The following is a 12,928-nucleotide window of genomic DNA, read 5'->3' on the forward strand; positions in this document are numbered from 1 at the left end:
CAGATTACCTGTATAATATACCGTATTTGTTATATCACAATGTCGACCACGGATGCAAAGTTACGCGCATGACATATTGTTACAAGGCGGGAGACGTCTATTTAGAAGGCTCGGCACTGAAGCACTGGATGGAGCGAGGCCGCTACAGCAAAAAAAAAAAAAAAAGTCTTCACCCGCTCCTTTTCTTCTTTGCGTGTACAAGCGTGCCACTACAACATGAACAAAGAGAGCAACGGACGTAGGAATAATGAGCTGATTCGTGCACTCATCCATGTTTACCTTTGGAGGTGGCCGTAAGCGACAGCAGCAGGGAAGTTTGTGGAACTGCCCGCTCACCACGTGCGTAAACACAGCGTCACATCGTGTACCAGAGTAGGTAGTGGGTAGAGCGGTAGGCGAGGGCATAGAGTTTCGAAATAAATTCCCTAGAGGGAAACGTGGCGCTAGTGTCTACGGGGGTTCTCCTGAGCGTTGCCTCAACCTCAACCCAAACTCTATGGCAGCCGCCATGCCTGTCGATAATAGCACCCCAGGCATGACCCAAGGTCGCGGAGGACCCCAGGTGAAATTTTTTTCCAGTGACTCTAAGGTGAAATAAAGTATAAATTATAGAGGGACCTTAAGGTGAAAGGCTCCATATCGTCCCCTCGCGGCCGCAAACGTTTTCCAGATTTTCCGCTTCGCGCTCGCGCATTGCCCCGCTTCCCCCTTAACCCACTACCCCTACTCTAGTACACTATACTTTATCCCACGACCTACTGTATAAGCGTGCGTCTAATTGTCGTACAAAAATCCCTCACGTGACCTGATCCTAGGTGCCTAGGGACAGGATCGTTTAGGGACTTTTGAGAAGGCATGATGGTTGCGCCGAGCGACGTCGTGGCGTGTTCGTTCTCGGCGTGATCGTTCACCGGCTCGCGCGGACCGCGCGTTGTTCAACGTTGCTTATGTGATTGTGCTTGCGTTGCTTGTGTGTTGGTTGTAGGTACTTAGCGGGAAAGCCGCGAGTAGTGGTGATACGACAGTGCGGCTTTCGCCATCTGTGCTTTCGCCTCGGTGAGCTCTGGCAGTACAGAATCTGCGTTGTGTGACCCGTGCTTCCTTGACAATTGAAATGTCGAAGTGGCCTAGCGCCTCGGCAGCGAAGTTCTGCGAACCGCGACGCCGTGGCGTGCGTTGAATCTCCGGCCCACGCCTACCGCTGGTCGTGTGTCTCCGCAGTGGGTTGAGTATTTGTTGGCTAAAAGTCGCGCAGTAGTAGTGGTGTGGCATGTCGGCTTTAAGTCTCGGTGAACTCTGGTGGTGTGAGATCCGTATTTCTGAAGAATTCATTGGTGCTGACGATTGAAATATTCAAGTGGCGTAGCGCCTCGGCAATGCAATTTGCGAACCGGCGCTGTGCAGCAGCGTCGTCGTGTTCGCCCCTTTTCGGCAGCGTCATCACATCGCACATGCATCTTTACTTGACGGGGCTCGTAGGCGGAGGTATTGCACGTGTTTTTCAACACGACTTACGTAAGTAATATAATGCTTAAGGTGGTGTTTGCTCACAACTGTTCACGCGTCCTTGAAATAGGGCAGCGCATGTTTTCAATCGTGTTCAGCGCTAGTGCACTATCCGTGACTTCATGTGATTTACTTTTATCGTGGGCTTTACGACAATTATCGCGTAGTGCTGTGAACATAACGGAGCTTTAGTGATGTCACATGATCTGCCAGAATTCCACGAAATGCAGAGTAGATGTTTACTATTATTCGTACTAAGGGCGCGATAAGCACAGTGAGGTGGAGCTTAATACTGTCCCCTGTGATGTTCAGCTGCATTTGTGCCCGTTTTTCGCGCTCTTAGTTTTAGCAACGGGACGCAGGGTTCGGTGCAAAGTTGGGACGAATGAATGTGTATATACGTCTGCAATAACTTCACCGCAACACATTTGTTACCCTGAACATACTGCCCCGCCCGCTTTACTATAATCTCAGGTGCTCTCGAACTCTCTATTTGCCGGTATTTTTATTTTCACGTGCTGAATGGTCCTACCGCAATACATATATATAGTGAGGTGAAGCTGATTGCTGACTGACACTGCCAAATGCTTTGACAGTGTCAGATCTAACAGTTATAGAATGACATGGACAATACAACAGCTCACACCTTCACTTTAAGAATTCTATTAGGACTGTCAAACTAATCTTACAGCACAGAAAAGCAACGTAAACACCTCAAGAGTTGATTAGCAAGTAATACTGGAAAGTTCAAGTCTAGTGACCAAGGGTGTGGTGAAGTGCTTTAAACATTCAACCAACACACCTTAAGTGCTTAAAAATTTCTAGCATATTGATGCAGGCTGATCAGACTTTGACATTGGTTGTTTTACAATGAAAATAATAGTACTGCATAAGAGGATGCAAGCGACTCGTGTGCTGCTTGGTTATGCAAACCATATGGGTGCCAGAAATACCCAAACATGGTGCTTGTTTACACACGCTGCTTGCATCCACTAATCTAAAGCTCTCTAATGTCAGCAGTATAAAGAGAGGCTGTAAAAATATGGCTTTGAATTTCACAACTCCAATTTTGTTTCTTCTGTACTTGTACAACCTATGGTTTCGTGACAGCATCTACCTAGCTCATTGCCACATTTTGCGACAAAAGCAGTGATGAGTCAGTCAGAGTTGCCTGTCCTAATATTACTCCAATAATTCTTTAAACAGTTCATTTTTTAAGCACGAAGCATGTCATGCCCAACTAGAAAATTAACCATGCGATAATCTACTAGAAGTGGCTAAAAAAATCAGCAGTCTTCTGAAGTCAGCTTGATTTGCAGCTGCTAAAATTGGCTATTATTGAATTAGGGCAAGGAAGAAACGGCTTGAATAAACATATGTGTCTCAGCAGAAAGTTGCGGTGGTGTGCTGCAGGCTAAAAGCCGTTTTGGCATTGGTCTACCTCTGTCCCAAAACGAGGCACCACAGCCAAGGCGACTTCACTTGGCTTTTACAGCTTCAAATTTGTTTTCACAAGCACGTAATACTCAGTCGAGGTGAGCTCAATGCACATCACCCACACTGGGGATGCAAAGACATATGGCCAAGAGGATGCCATCTTGACGAAGCAGACACCACAGACCTCGAATTAACAAATGACGCCAACTATCCCAACTGGTATACCTTCCATTCAAACCAGAAGGGCAGTACACTTACCTAGCATGGGCAACTAGGGCCTTCATCTAAGAGTGTCAATGCGATTCTGCCCCAAGAGGCAGCGACTATTATGTGATATAATACTTGATGTAGGGGTGAAAATGTGCCACATTCACAAAATCGGGGTTTCAGGCTGGGACCATTTCCGTGATGCACTTGAGTGTGCAGAATGTGAAGGTGTTGAAGAATCGCTAGCAACACGCATGCAACACGCACACTGCAAAGAGCGACATGCTAACTAGAGCTTACTGGGCGCGTCATTTAAACATATAGGCCTCAGTAAGCTGTAACACATTCTTGGCTATAACAGGATGCACCAAATACTGTAATACTATTGAAAACATGCTGCTCGATTTTCAGTGCACATCTGAGAAATTTGAGGAACAAGCTGCAGATGTTATCCCCGACCACCTCGCAGTGACTGACCGTCACCTGAGTTGTACGCACCTTAATGACCACTTGCCAAGGAAGGAATGGAAAGCCTCTATATACGATGGCAGAACCTGTTGTTGCTCTCGAGCATGTCAACACTTAAAGTGCACATGGCAAAGATGGAGTCATTTTTCAGATGTTGAGGAATCTTGCCGAAACAAGGAAGCAAGCACTATTGCTTGTAATCAATGAAATCTGGAATATTGGAATTCCCCACAGAGTGGAAACACTTGGTCATGATGCCACTACCGAAACCAGACAAGAAACCTGACACCATAGACAACCTTTGATCAGTCTCACTCACATTGACAGTGTGCATGTTGACTGAAGGAATGTGCCTCGCGAGGCTGAACCAGCATCTGGGAAAGACAAGACGATTTCCACCTGTGCCAGATTGGTTTCTGACCTAAGGTTGACATGTGCCACAATAGCCTCTTTCTGCATCAAACCATCGCCAATGCCAGCTGCTTTGGAGGAAAGATGTATGGGTTCTTAGTCACAGTCCAACCAAGAAGGATGTTGAGCACAGTCTGCAATGAGGAGGTACTGGTGGCCTTTCGTGAAGCCTGCCCAGGCATTAGTGTTGCGAAAGCCTCTTATGCAACCATATGTTTGAATATGAAGTTATAGTAAACAGCCAAAGACTTTTACCAACTGCACAGGTGGAAATGCAGGTAAAACCCGGACCAGCCCACTTGGTTGCAGGAGTGATTCGCTGATGAGGTAAGAAGGTGACTTAACAGTTGGTGATAAGGTACACCGAATGCAGGTGTGCGCGGTATGTATACATACTGTTAGGCTGAAACAGATTAATTTTCTCCAAAGCAATATCAAAAGCTCAATTTTGTTTAGGATGCCACTCATGTGCTTTAGGTAAGTGTGGACACCATCATCATCACTCTGGTTACACCCACTGCAGTGCAAAGGCCTCTCCCATACTTCTCCAACTACCCCGGTCATGTGCTAATTGTGGCCATGTTGTCCCTGCAAATTTCTTAACCTCATCCGCCCACCCAACTTTCTGCCACCCTCTGCTACGCTTCCCTTCCTAGCAGTGTGGACAGCGTTATATAAAGCGGCATAGGCAAATGATACAACTAGATACAGCTGTTATGCGTAATATTTTTTTCTGGACTAAATTCTTGCTTCTTGAACTCATTCGAGATCATTAACTGTAGCACCAAAGTAGTGGAACACTATCGAACAAAGGCATGTAGCGCGCATTTCAATTCTTCTTATGCCAGTCTTCTTTTTTACACCAATAGCTGCTATGGGCCAACTCCCCTGGTTCTGATGTCTACTGGTGTTGTCACTCTAATTCCCAAATTTATTGCTAGAATATTGCCGATGAAGTTCTCATTGTGATGTGTGGATTCAAACATATGATCAAAAGATTGGCAGTCCACAATTCTACATTTCAGCCACTCTGCTGAAGGTACAGTTGTGGCGAATACTGATCCTGGAGAGTGCGATCTAGCCAACAGGTGCCATGATTGGCTAACACCTGTTCAATGTCTGCGTGCTGTATATAGAGCTGGCGTCCACGCCTTCAAATTCTTACTCATCATTTTCCCCACTTGTGAAGGCAGTACTATGTTAATTTTTCTTCTTACATGTAATGACAGTGATTGGGTGCATCTGCTTTATTAATCTTCTAGTGCTTGGCTTCTCAGATTTACTGGATGGAAATGGTTGATGGGGCAGAGCGCGAGACTTAGAAATGGGTAGCTCAAATATAGATTTGCGAAAACCAAATTAATTCAGCAGTAAGAAGCTAAAGGGTTGTTTTTCTGGAGACCAGTGATCAAGTCTGGATGTGAAAGAGGAGGAAGAAAACTAGTCTTTCCAATTCAACACTGGGAGGCACAACTCCCGCTTGTTTTACTTCTTTAAAGGAGATTACTGACTTGCACTGGCAAGTGTTCACTTCAACAAACACGGAATGAAGCAAGCTTCCTGCGCATATTTCACCATTTATTGCATCACTTTCACAGTATGAGTGAAACTCCAATTTTCGTTATGCCACAACTTGCCCTATCCTGTGTTTTGCAGTAGGATGTTAGCAGTGCTATTAAGGCACTTACATATTCGTGAATAGTAGTAGAGAAAAAAAAGTAAGAAAACAGTGGCTTTTTGTGCATCGACTATGCATGCACCTGGTGCTCTCATGTCCATTTTTTCCGCCATCTGCTAAACCATTCTAAACAAGAAAAGCTCATACGCTATTATTGTACAGAGTCAGACAACTAAACCAGTATCCTTGGTAAGCAAGGTTTATTTATTTGGTGACATTTTCTGTGGCGCTGTTATTGGGCTTTCTTTTCATCCTTTTCCGCTGTGCAGATTCATAAGAAGTGACAAGACAGTTTGACAATTTTAATCATTGAAAGACTTAGCGAAACCTTTATGGGGTTGTTTTCCCTTGCTTTCAGACTCTGCACATTGCCTTTTAAGGCATGTTTTAAGTGTTTCTTTTTTTATGGAGAGGGCATGTTAACATCTTTTACACCATGGTGCCATAGTGTGTTCTTGGATGGAGTCTTGCCCTTTCATTCAGTACAATATAATGTCGTTTTTTGTGTCGTAGGCCGTTTTACATTTGAGTATGAGTGTAGCATTTCGCCAAGTTTTGCCTCTGTCACCCAAGCTTGCAAGTTTGCTACCCACTGCTGTTGACATGTGACACACGTGACTTTTGTTCAATAAAAGGAAGTCTGTCACTTATCCTGTGCACTGGTTGTCTTTTTGAATTACAATTTGTTGCCTATATAAGTTCTTTTGTTGTATCTCAGATTAGGAATGGCTATCACAGTTGACATCATTTAACCATATTGCACACAATGTGGATGATATGTACTAGCAATATATGGCCGCCATAAATAGAAGTTAATTCAAGAATAGTGCCTTTGCATGGTGGGGCAGCCATGAATTGTAGCTATAAGTTACCAGCACTGCAAGTAGCACTGTTTGTGCAGAATATAGTTCAACTCTACTACTTTCAAACATCATTGTTTTTATCTGCATTTGTATAGCTCCAGTTCCTGTGAACAACACGCATCTGGTGGAAGAGTGGCTTGCACCTGCACTTGGGCCCAATGAATAGGCAAATTTCTGCCCGTTTTCATGTTATTAACATATTAGTTGAGGCAGTCGTTCTTATAGTAGCCTGTTTGCCCGGTGTAGAAGCCACTGCGGGTGTCAGGGTCTTGTACACATCTTCAGCTTTGCAGGGGACACAGCATCTGGTACATAGTTTGTCACAGGCCATGTTTTTGGGGCAAGTTGGGTTTACTCACTTGCAAAGAGAGAACCAAGCTTGTTGGATATGAATTAAACCGCCTGTAAACTCAGTGGCCTTCTTCATTTTGTGTGACATATATGGTTATAGCTACCCTTGCTTTATGCACTCCTTGTCCGGCAGCAGTTTTGCTTTTGAAACACTCAGGATAGCTTTCAGCAAGCTGGACAGGAATAGCACTGAAAAACGAGCAGATGGTAATTGTCGCACTTGTCATGCGAAGCTTCCTACAGTATGATGAGGACGGAAATTAATGAAGGTGTTCCTCAAGGCCTTCTAGCTTGTCATGGGTTTGGAGCAACGTGATGTATAGCACTTTTCTGATCGCACACTATAGGTTCAGCAGGTGTGGCCATGGTTGAAGTACAGTGCAAGGTCAAAAAAACAGATATTTATGAGCAGCACACTGGTAAAGGAGACGCTGGGAAAACTAGTGGGAAGCCTGTTGAACATCTAATTGACCAAGTTGCTGGCTTCATCAGGTAAACTGTGATAAAGAGAAGCAAGTCATCAACACATCAGAAGGTTTTTGCGTATAGACACTGCTAAGGTTCTCAGGCACGTCTCTTGTAACACGCCAACAAATCTTAGTGCGCAGGCTATGCATGACCAACTACATATGCCTTCTGTTTGGACAAAGAACTGCTCATTGTAACTGATGAAGATGGAGTGGATAAAAAAAACGGCAGCTCCACTAATCTGGTTTCACTGGTATCAGCAGTGCTTTGTAAGTATGCATCGCCATACTCCCCACTGCCTTCTTGGTTGACATCAGCAAGGACCGACTTGAGGCAAGGGGTAATAGACATCTTTACAAGTTAAAGATGCATGCATGCATGGAGAGCACATTGTGTCCAAAAAGTAGGCACTCCACAGGGGCACTGGAGAAGAAACAGATTATCGACAGTGGCCAAAGGCAAGCTTATCTGCTACTAAACACCCAACACTGTTGCCATGTGACACCTCTGAAACAATCCTTCTGAAAGAAATCATCCTTGTGCATCCATAAAGAGGGCGGATAGGCAAAGCCCCTTCAGCAATGCTGCCAGCTTCAAAATGCCCACTTGGCACATCCTGAATGCTTCCTTCTTAGACTTTGCTGGGTGCAAGCATTCTACTGTCCAAAAGTTGTCATTGAGAGCACTGTTGGTTTGGTGGCAATACAGTTCAGAAGCGATTGCAAGAAACCTTTCTTCCGAGTTGGTCTGGAGGCTCATGGTGCTCACAAAGCGACACCATGAGACAAGCAAGGTGACCGGATGCCTCCAAGCCCTTGTTCGTGTATCACACTGTTCTGTTAGTAACAACCATCAGATCTGAAACCAACAAGCCCAAGTTCAGCACTCGTGTGGTTACTGTGGTGGATCCATAATAAAAAGCACAAAACAGAAAACTGAATGGAAAGGATAAGGCACCATTTAACACCTAGTATTGCTGCAGCCCACCCCCTTTTATTTTGTCTGCCCCCCCCATGCTACATTTTTTTCTATAAATAGGCATGAACTTATCCTGTGCACAGCTTACTGCAGAGAGCATAGGTGATGTTCCCAATCAGTGTCCGATTTTTATATACACTATGTGCTGGCTCAAAGAGGCTCGAAACACTGCAATGGAAGCTTCTAATAGAAAAGGCGCCTGGAAGAAAAAAAAGCTGTGCTGCAACCATCTTGGCAACATCTTGTCCCCTTAATAAAAATCGTGCTTCCGTATAAACTTCAGCCCTCCAGTTTAGAGTAAAGTACCAGTGCACTTATGAACAACGAATCAATTCTCAAAGAGCATGTGCAGTCCAGCCAGAAGCATAGGCATGAAACCGCATTGTGCTCCTGCATTGAAGGTGAATAATGCGTTACAAAATGACGAATGTGCCTTAGTAAGCTTCCCTGCAATATGAATTTGTAATGTACAAAGAATTGTCAATTAAGCTTACCAAGAGCACAGATGCACTTGCAAATTATATCACAATTGAAAATAATGAGCAGACCTATGTGCCCTTTCCACTATTAGTATGCTTTACAGCACGATGCTTATTTCCACCTCTGTATTGCGGTGTAGCAAGCTACGAAAGAAACGCTGCATAATTGAGCTTTTTAAGATTACCTTTTTTGCAATACACCTATTTTCTGCGGTGAAGCCTAAGCAATGTACTGCGTTGAAGCATACCAAAAGTGGAAAGGGGCCACTGTCACTGGACATAAAAAGAGTTCTTTAATTATACCCTATGATTATACACTCGCGCAACCGCCGCCTCTCAGGTCGCCTGAGTGGACATACTATGCTGGTTGATAGCGGCCCCCTCCCACTTTTAGTATCCTTTACCGCGTAACTAAAATGCACTGCGGCGAAGAAGCCGTACATTTGTATTGAGTGAATAAACAAATGGTTTTTACAACAGTACAGAAATAAACGCGCACCATGCATCAGTCTACCACATGGAAGAGCGTCGCAACAAAAGGTAGCTGATTTACACAGGCTGTGTAGCCCACTTATCAGTCGTAAAGGCTATTCTGGTTAATTCATAATTTCACACACACAGAAATATGTTTATATGTTTACGTTCGTACTCCTTGCGTAATAAGACTTCCAGAACTTCCACAACAGGAAGTAATTTACAACACACAAACGAAAACAACAGATATATATGCCTTGTTTTCAACTCGGTCGTCATGCAAATGACATATGGCACGGAAAAACGTGAACATGCTGTGTGTTAGCATCGTAAACTTCATACTAGGCAAGGAGCACACCACAATCCCGCGACAGCCGCTAATGAGACCAAAACGGGAGCACATATCTGTGAACGTGCAAATGGAGACCCTAAGCCACTCTGCTCCTCCACCACACCCCGCTGTACGGCTGAACCACTCGTTTCAAGCACAGCAGACCTAACACACATTCAGCACTGAACAGTGGGCGGTCGACGCAGTCGCATTTACATGACTTGTAGCGAGCAGCACATCCCTGGATGTTCGTTAAGCAAAGTCGGACACGGCGACGCCACATCGCGGTTCGCAGAACTTCGCTGCCGATGCACTACGCCACTTCGACATTTCAATTGTCAAGGAAGCACGGGTCACACAACGCAGATTCTCTACTGCCAGAGCTCACCGAGGCGAAAGCCGCACTGCCGCACCACCACTACTCGCGGCTTTCCGCCAAGTAACGCAGAACCTACAACCAACACACAAGCAACGCACGTACAATGACATGAGCAATGTTGAACAACGCGGGGTCCAGAGAACGATCACGCCGTGGACGAACACGCCACGGCGTCGCTCGGCGCCAGCATCGCGCCTTCTCAAAAATCCCTAAACGATGCTGTCCCTAGGCACCTAGGATCAGGTCACGTGAGGGATTTTTGTACGACAAATAGACGCACGCACTCTATAAGGGCGACCTGCGCGTGCGGCGCTGCGCCAGCGCCGCTGATTTGCTTTTGATTGTGTGGCTTTTTTTAGTTTTCCAAACCGCCGTCGCGAACAGTGGCGCTAGTGCTCACCCCCACCTACCCCCACCCCGTGACCGGCCGCACTCACGGGCAGCAAGCATTTTCAGCGAGAGTACGGAAGGACGCAAACGCACGCGCGCGAAACAATCGATTAGCTGAGTGCTTGGTGATCTGTTGGTGTCGCTAGATCTTGATTACCAGATTCTGTTTCAGTGACACAGTGATTCTCAGCCCCGTGGGCGCCGGCTTTCGCGTTTGCGGCTTCTTCATGTACGATGGTTTACTTCTGCATACCGTTGTGAAAGTCAAGCGGCCGAGCATCAAGAGGAATTTCATTTCATGAGTTCCCCGTGACCGATATTAGAAACCAATGGTTGAAACCTGAACAAAAAAAAAATGGCTGGGGCTTAGCTAAGGTTAAGCCTGGATATCTCGAAGCGAAAAGGTTCGGTGATGCTTATATATATGGTTTAGCTTATAGTTATGCTTTATGATTTAGCCTATGATTATTCTTACGGTTTAGCTTATGGTTATGCTTTATGATTTAGCCTATGAATATGCTTACGGTTTAACTTATGGATATGCTGATGGTTTGAGTTATGGATATGGCTTACGGTTTAGCTTATGCTTTATGATTTAGCCTATGGTTATATATGCTTATGGTTTCACTTATGGATATGCTTTGGTAAGCTTATGGTTATGCTATACGTTCGCCTTGTGTAGTGATGCAAATTGCTTATGAATGATATATACCATAAGTTATGCAGGATTATTAATCTTCTTTATTCATCGTTGTTGGGCACATTGTCTTGCGATTTCTGTACAGCCATAAACACAGCTCTCTGTATCGGTAGTGTCACTCTCTTCTTCCATGTTGAACGCGCACGCCTGTTCTCTGGCAAGCGGTTATATAGTCGGCCTCCGCGATAAACACGCGCTTGCGGCGAACGTCAAACGACGACGCATAGCGCGCGGCAGTGGCCACCTGCGCCGACTCCGAACACGCTTACGGAGCCAATTCCGACGTACGCCGGCTCGCGCGAAGCTTTTCGTTTCAAAAGCCCAACTCCAGAAAAGTGCTTAAAGTGTAGTGACTATCTGTGTACTGATGGCACAATAAAGCGCCCTTGGAATTTTTCAAGGTATATACTTTCGTTATCATTTGGTAAAGTGGCGTAAATAAATACGTCAATACAGCACATTTAAACGATTGTGGCATGCACTCACAGCTCACGTTCTACCGCGCTCTCAACGGCACGTCACTTCAGTGAACTTGCCGAATGCAGCAAAGGAACGCGTGGGTCCTGCAAAGCGGTACGTAGTGCGTTCATTGCGTCCGGCTCGGGACTAGCGAAACCTACGGGAGAATGAAGTGCGGGCGCGCTCAGACCTCGGCTAGCGCGGAAAGTGCGCACCAGACCTTACTGGCACCACAGCACTAACCAACATTTTAGCAGACAATGAGGGAAAAAAAAAGCTCTAAGGGATTATACACTATTTCAATCGTAGCAGCCGCGCCTTCAACGTAGTTTAAAATTTCATTGCACTGCACAGCGAAAGATACCAAATATCTGGGGCATGTATCGCATGTATCGACGCGGATTTTTCTAGCCGCACCCTGTCAATAATGTGAAATGCCGAGTTTACTGCAGCTCCTCTGCGAATTTTTACCGTCATCGCCGTACTCCTAAAGGCAGGGCCGGAGCGTTTCGGTCGTAGGTCGTGGTTTCGGGCGTTGCTGTGAGGGTGAGCACTGGCGGCCTCTACCGGCACGCTTGGTCCCTACTCAATGATCACGTGGTATTTCTTCGGCCGCGCGCTGCCGTAGGCGATCACGGGATGCGCAGGTCGCCCTTTATACAGTAGGTCGTGCTTTATCCTATGAGAGCTGCGGAGTTGCGATGCTGTGTTTACGTACGGGCAACGCCTCCTATAATGTACTATGCCTGGAACGTGAGCCGCAAAAGCGGTGCCCTTCCCTCGCCTGTACTCTCCTCCTTTTGGTACGGTGGCTAGCGCCTCTTGCGGCCAGCCCTTGTAAACACGCCGGTGGCGCGGCTACCGGGAGCGACGTCGACAGCCAAGCGGCTGGCGCGTCGTGAGCTTTCGGCGGCGGCGGCGGCTGTGGTTGTCATGGAGACCGGTACGGTGGCGCGCGCCGTCCTGTGGCGCATGGGCGCAGAGCTCGGCAGAGAGCTTCCTATGGAAAAGAGAGCGAGAGCAGGTAAACTCGCTTCCCAACTGCTGTCGCTCACGAGCACCTTCAAAGGTAAACATGGATGATCGCACGAATCAGCTCATTCTACCTACGTCCGTTGCCTTCTTTGTACATGTTGTAGCGGCACGTGTGTAGTACACACGAAGAAGAAAAGGAGCGGGTCAAGAGGAGGACTTTGTTTTTGCTGTGGCATCCTCGCTCCATCCAGTGCTTTAGTGCCGAGCCTTCTAAATAGACGTCTCCCGCCTTGTAAAAATATGTCATGCGCGTAACTTTCCATCCGCGGTCTACATTGTAATAACAAAATGAACATGTTTCTCTTTGCGGCAAT

The 12,928-nt window shown here is 46.1% G+C and overlaps 2 protein-coding genes across 12 annotated transcripts in view; one reads left to right on the forward strand and one right to left on the reverse strand.

Moving 5' to 3' along the window:
- Positions 1-10,282, reverse strand: part of LOC142590434 (uncharacterized) — a 393,201-nt gene extending 382,919 nt beyond the window's left edge. For 2 of the 8 annotated variants that reach the window (XR_012830112.1, XR_012830107.1), the window contains exon 1: positions 280-775. The gene's annotated coding sequence lies outside the window, so the exon portion shown is untranslated. Of the gene's footprint in view, positions 1-279 lie in introns of all 8 variants that reach the window. The other 6 variants (XR_012830111.1, XR_012830110.1, XR_012830106.1 and 3 more) reach the window with 6 other exon arrangements.
- A 2,200-nt stretch (positions 10,283-12,482) lies between these two features.
- Positions 12,483-12,928, forward strand: part of LOC142590433 (uncharacterized) — a 57,260-nt gene continuing 56,814 nt past the window's right edge. For all 4 annotated transcript variants that reach the window (XM_075702530.1, XM_075702531.1, XM_075702532.1 and 1 more), the window contains exon 1: positions 12,483-12,648. In XM_075702530.1, coding sequence (XP_075558645.1) covers positions 12,513-12,648 — 136 coding nt within the window. In that variant the 5' untranslated portion in view covers positions 12,483-12,512. The remainder of the gene's footprint in view (positions 12,649-12,928) is intronic.

Source organism: Dermacentor variabilis, chromosome 8 (genome assembly GCF_050947875.1).
Source record: "Dermacentor variabilis isolate Ectoservices chromosome 8, ASM5094787v1, whole genome shotgun sequence".
NCBI lineage: Eukaryota > Metazoa > Arthropoda > Arachnida > Ixodida > Ixodidae > Dermacentor > Dermacentor variabilis.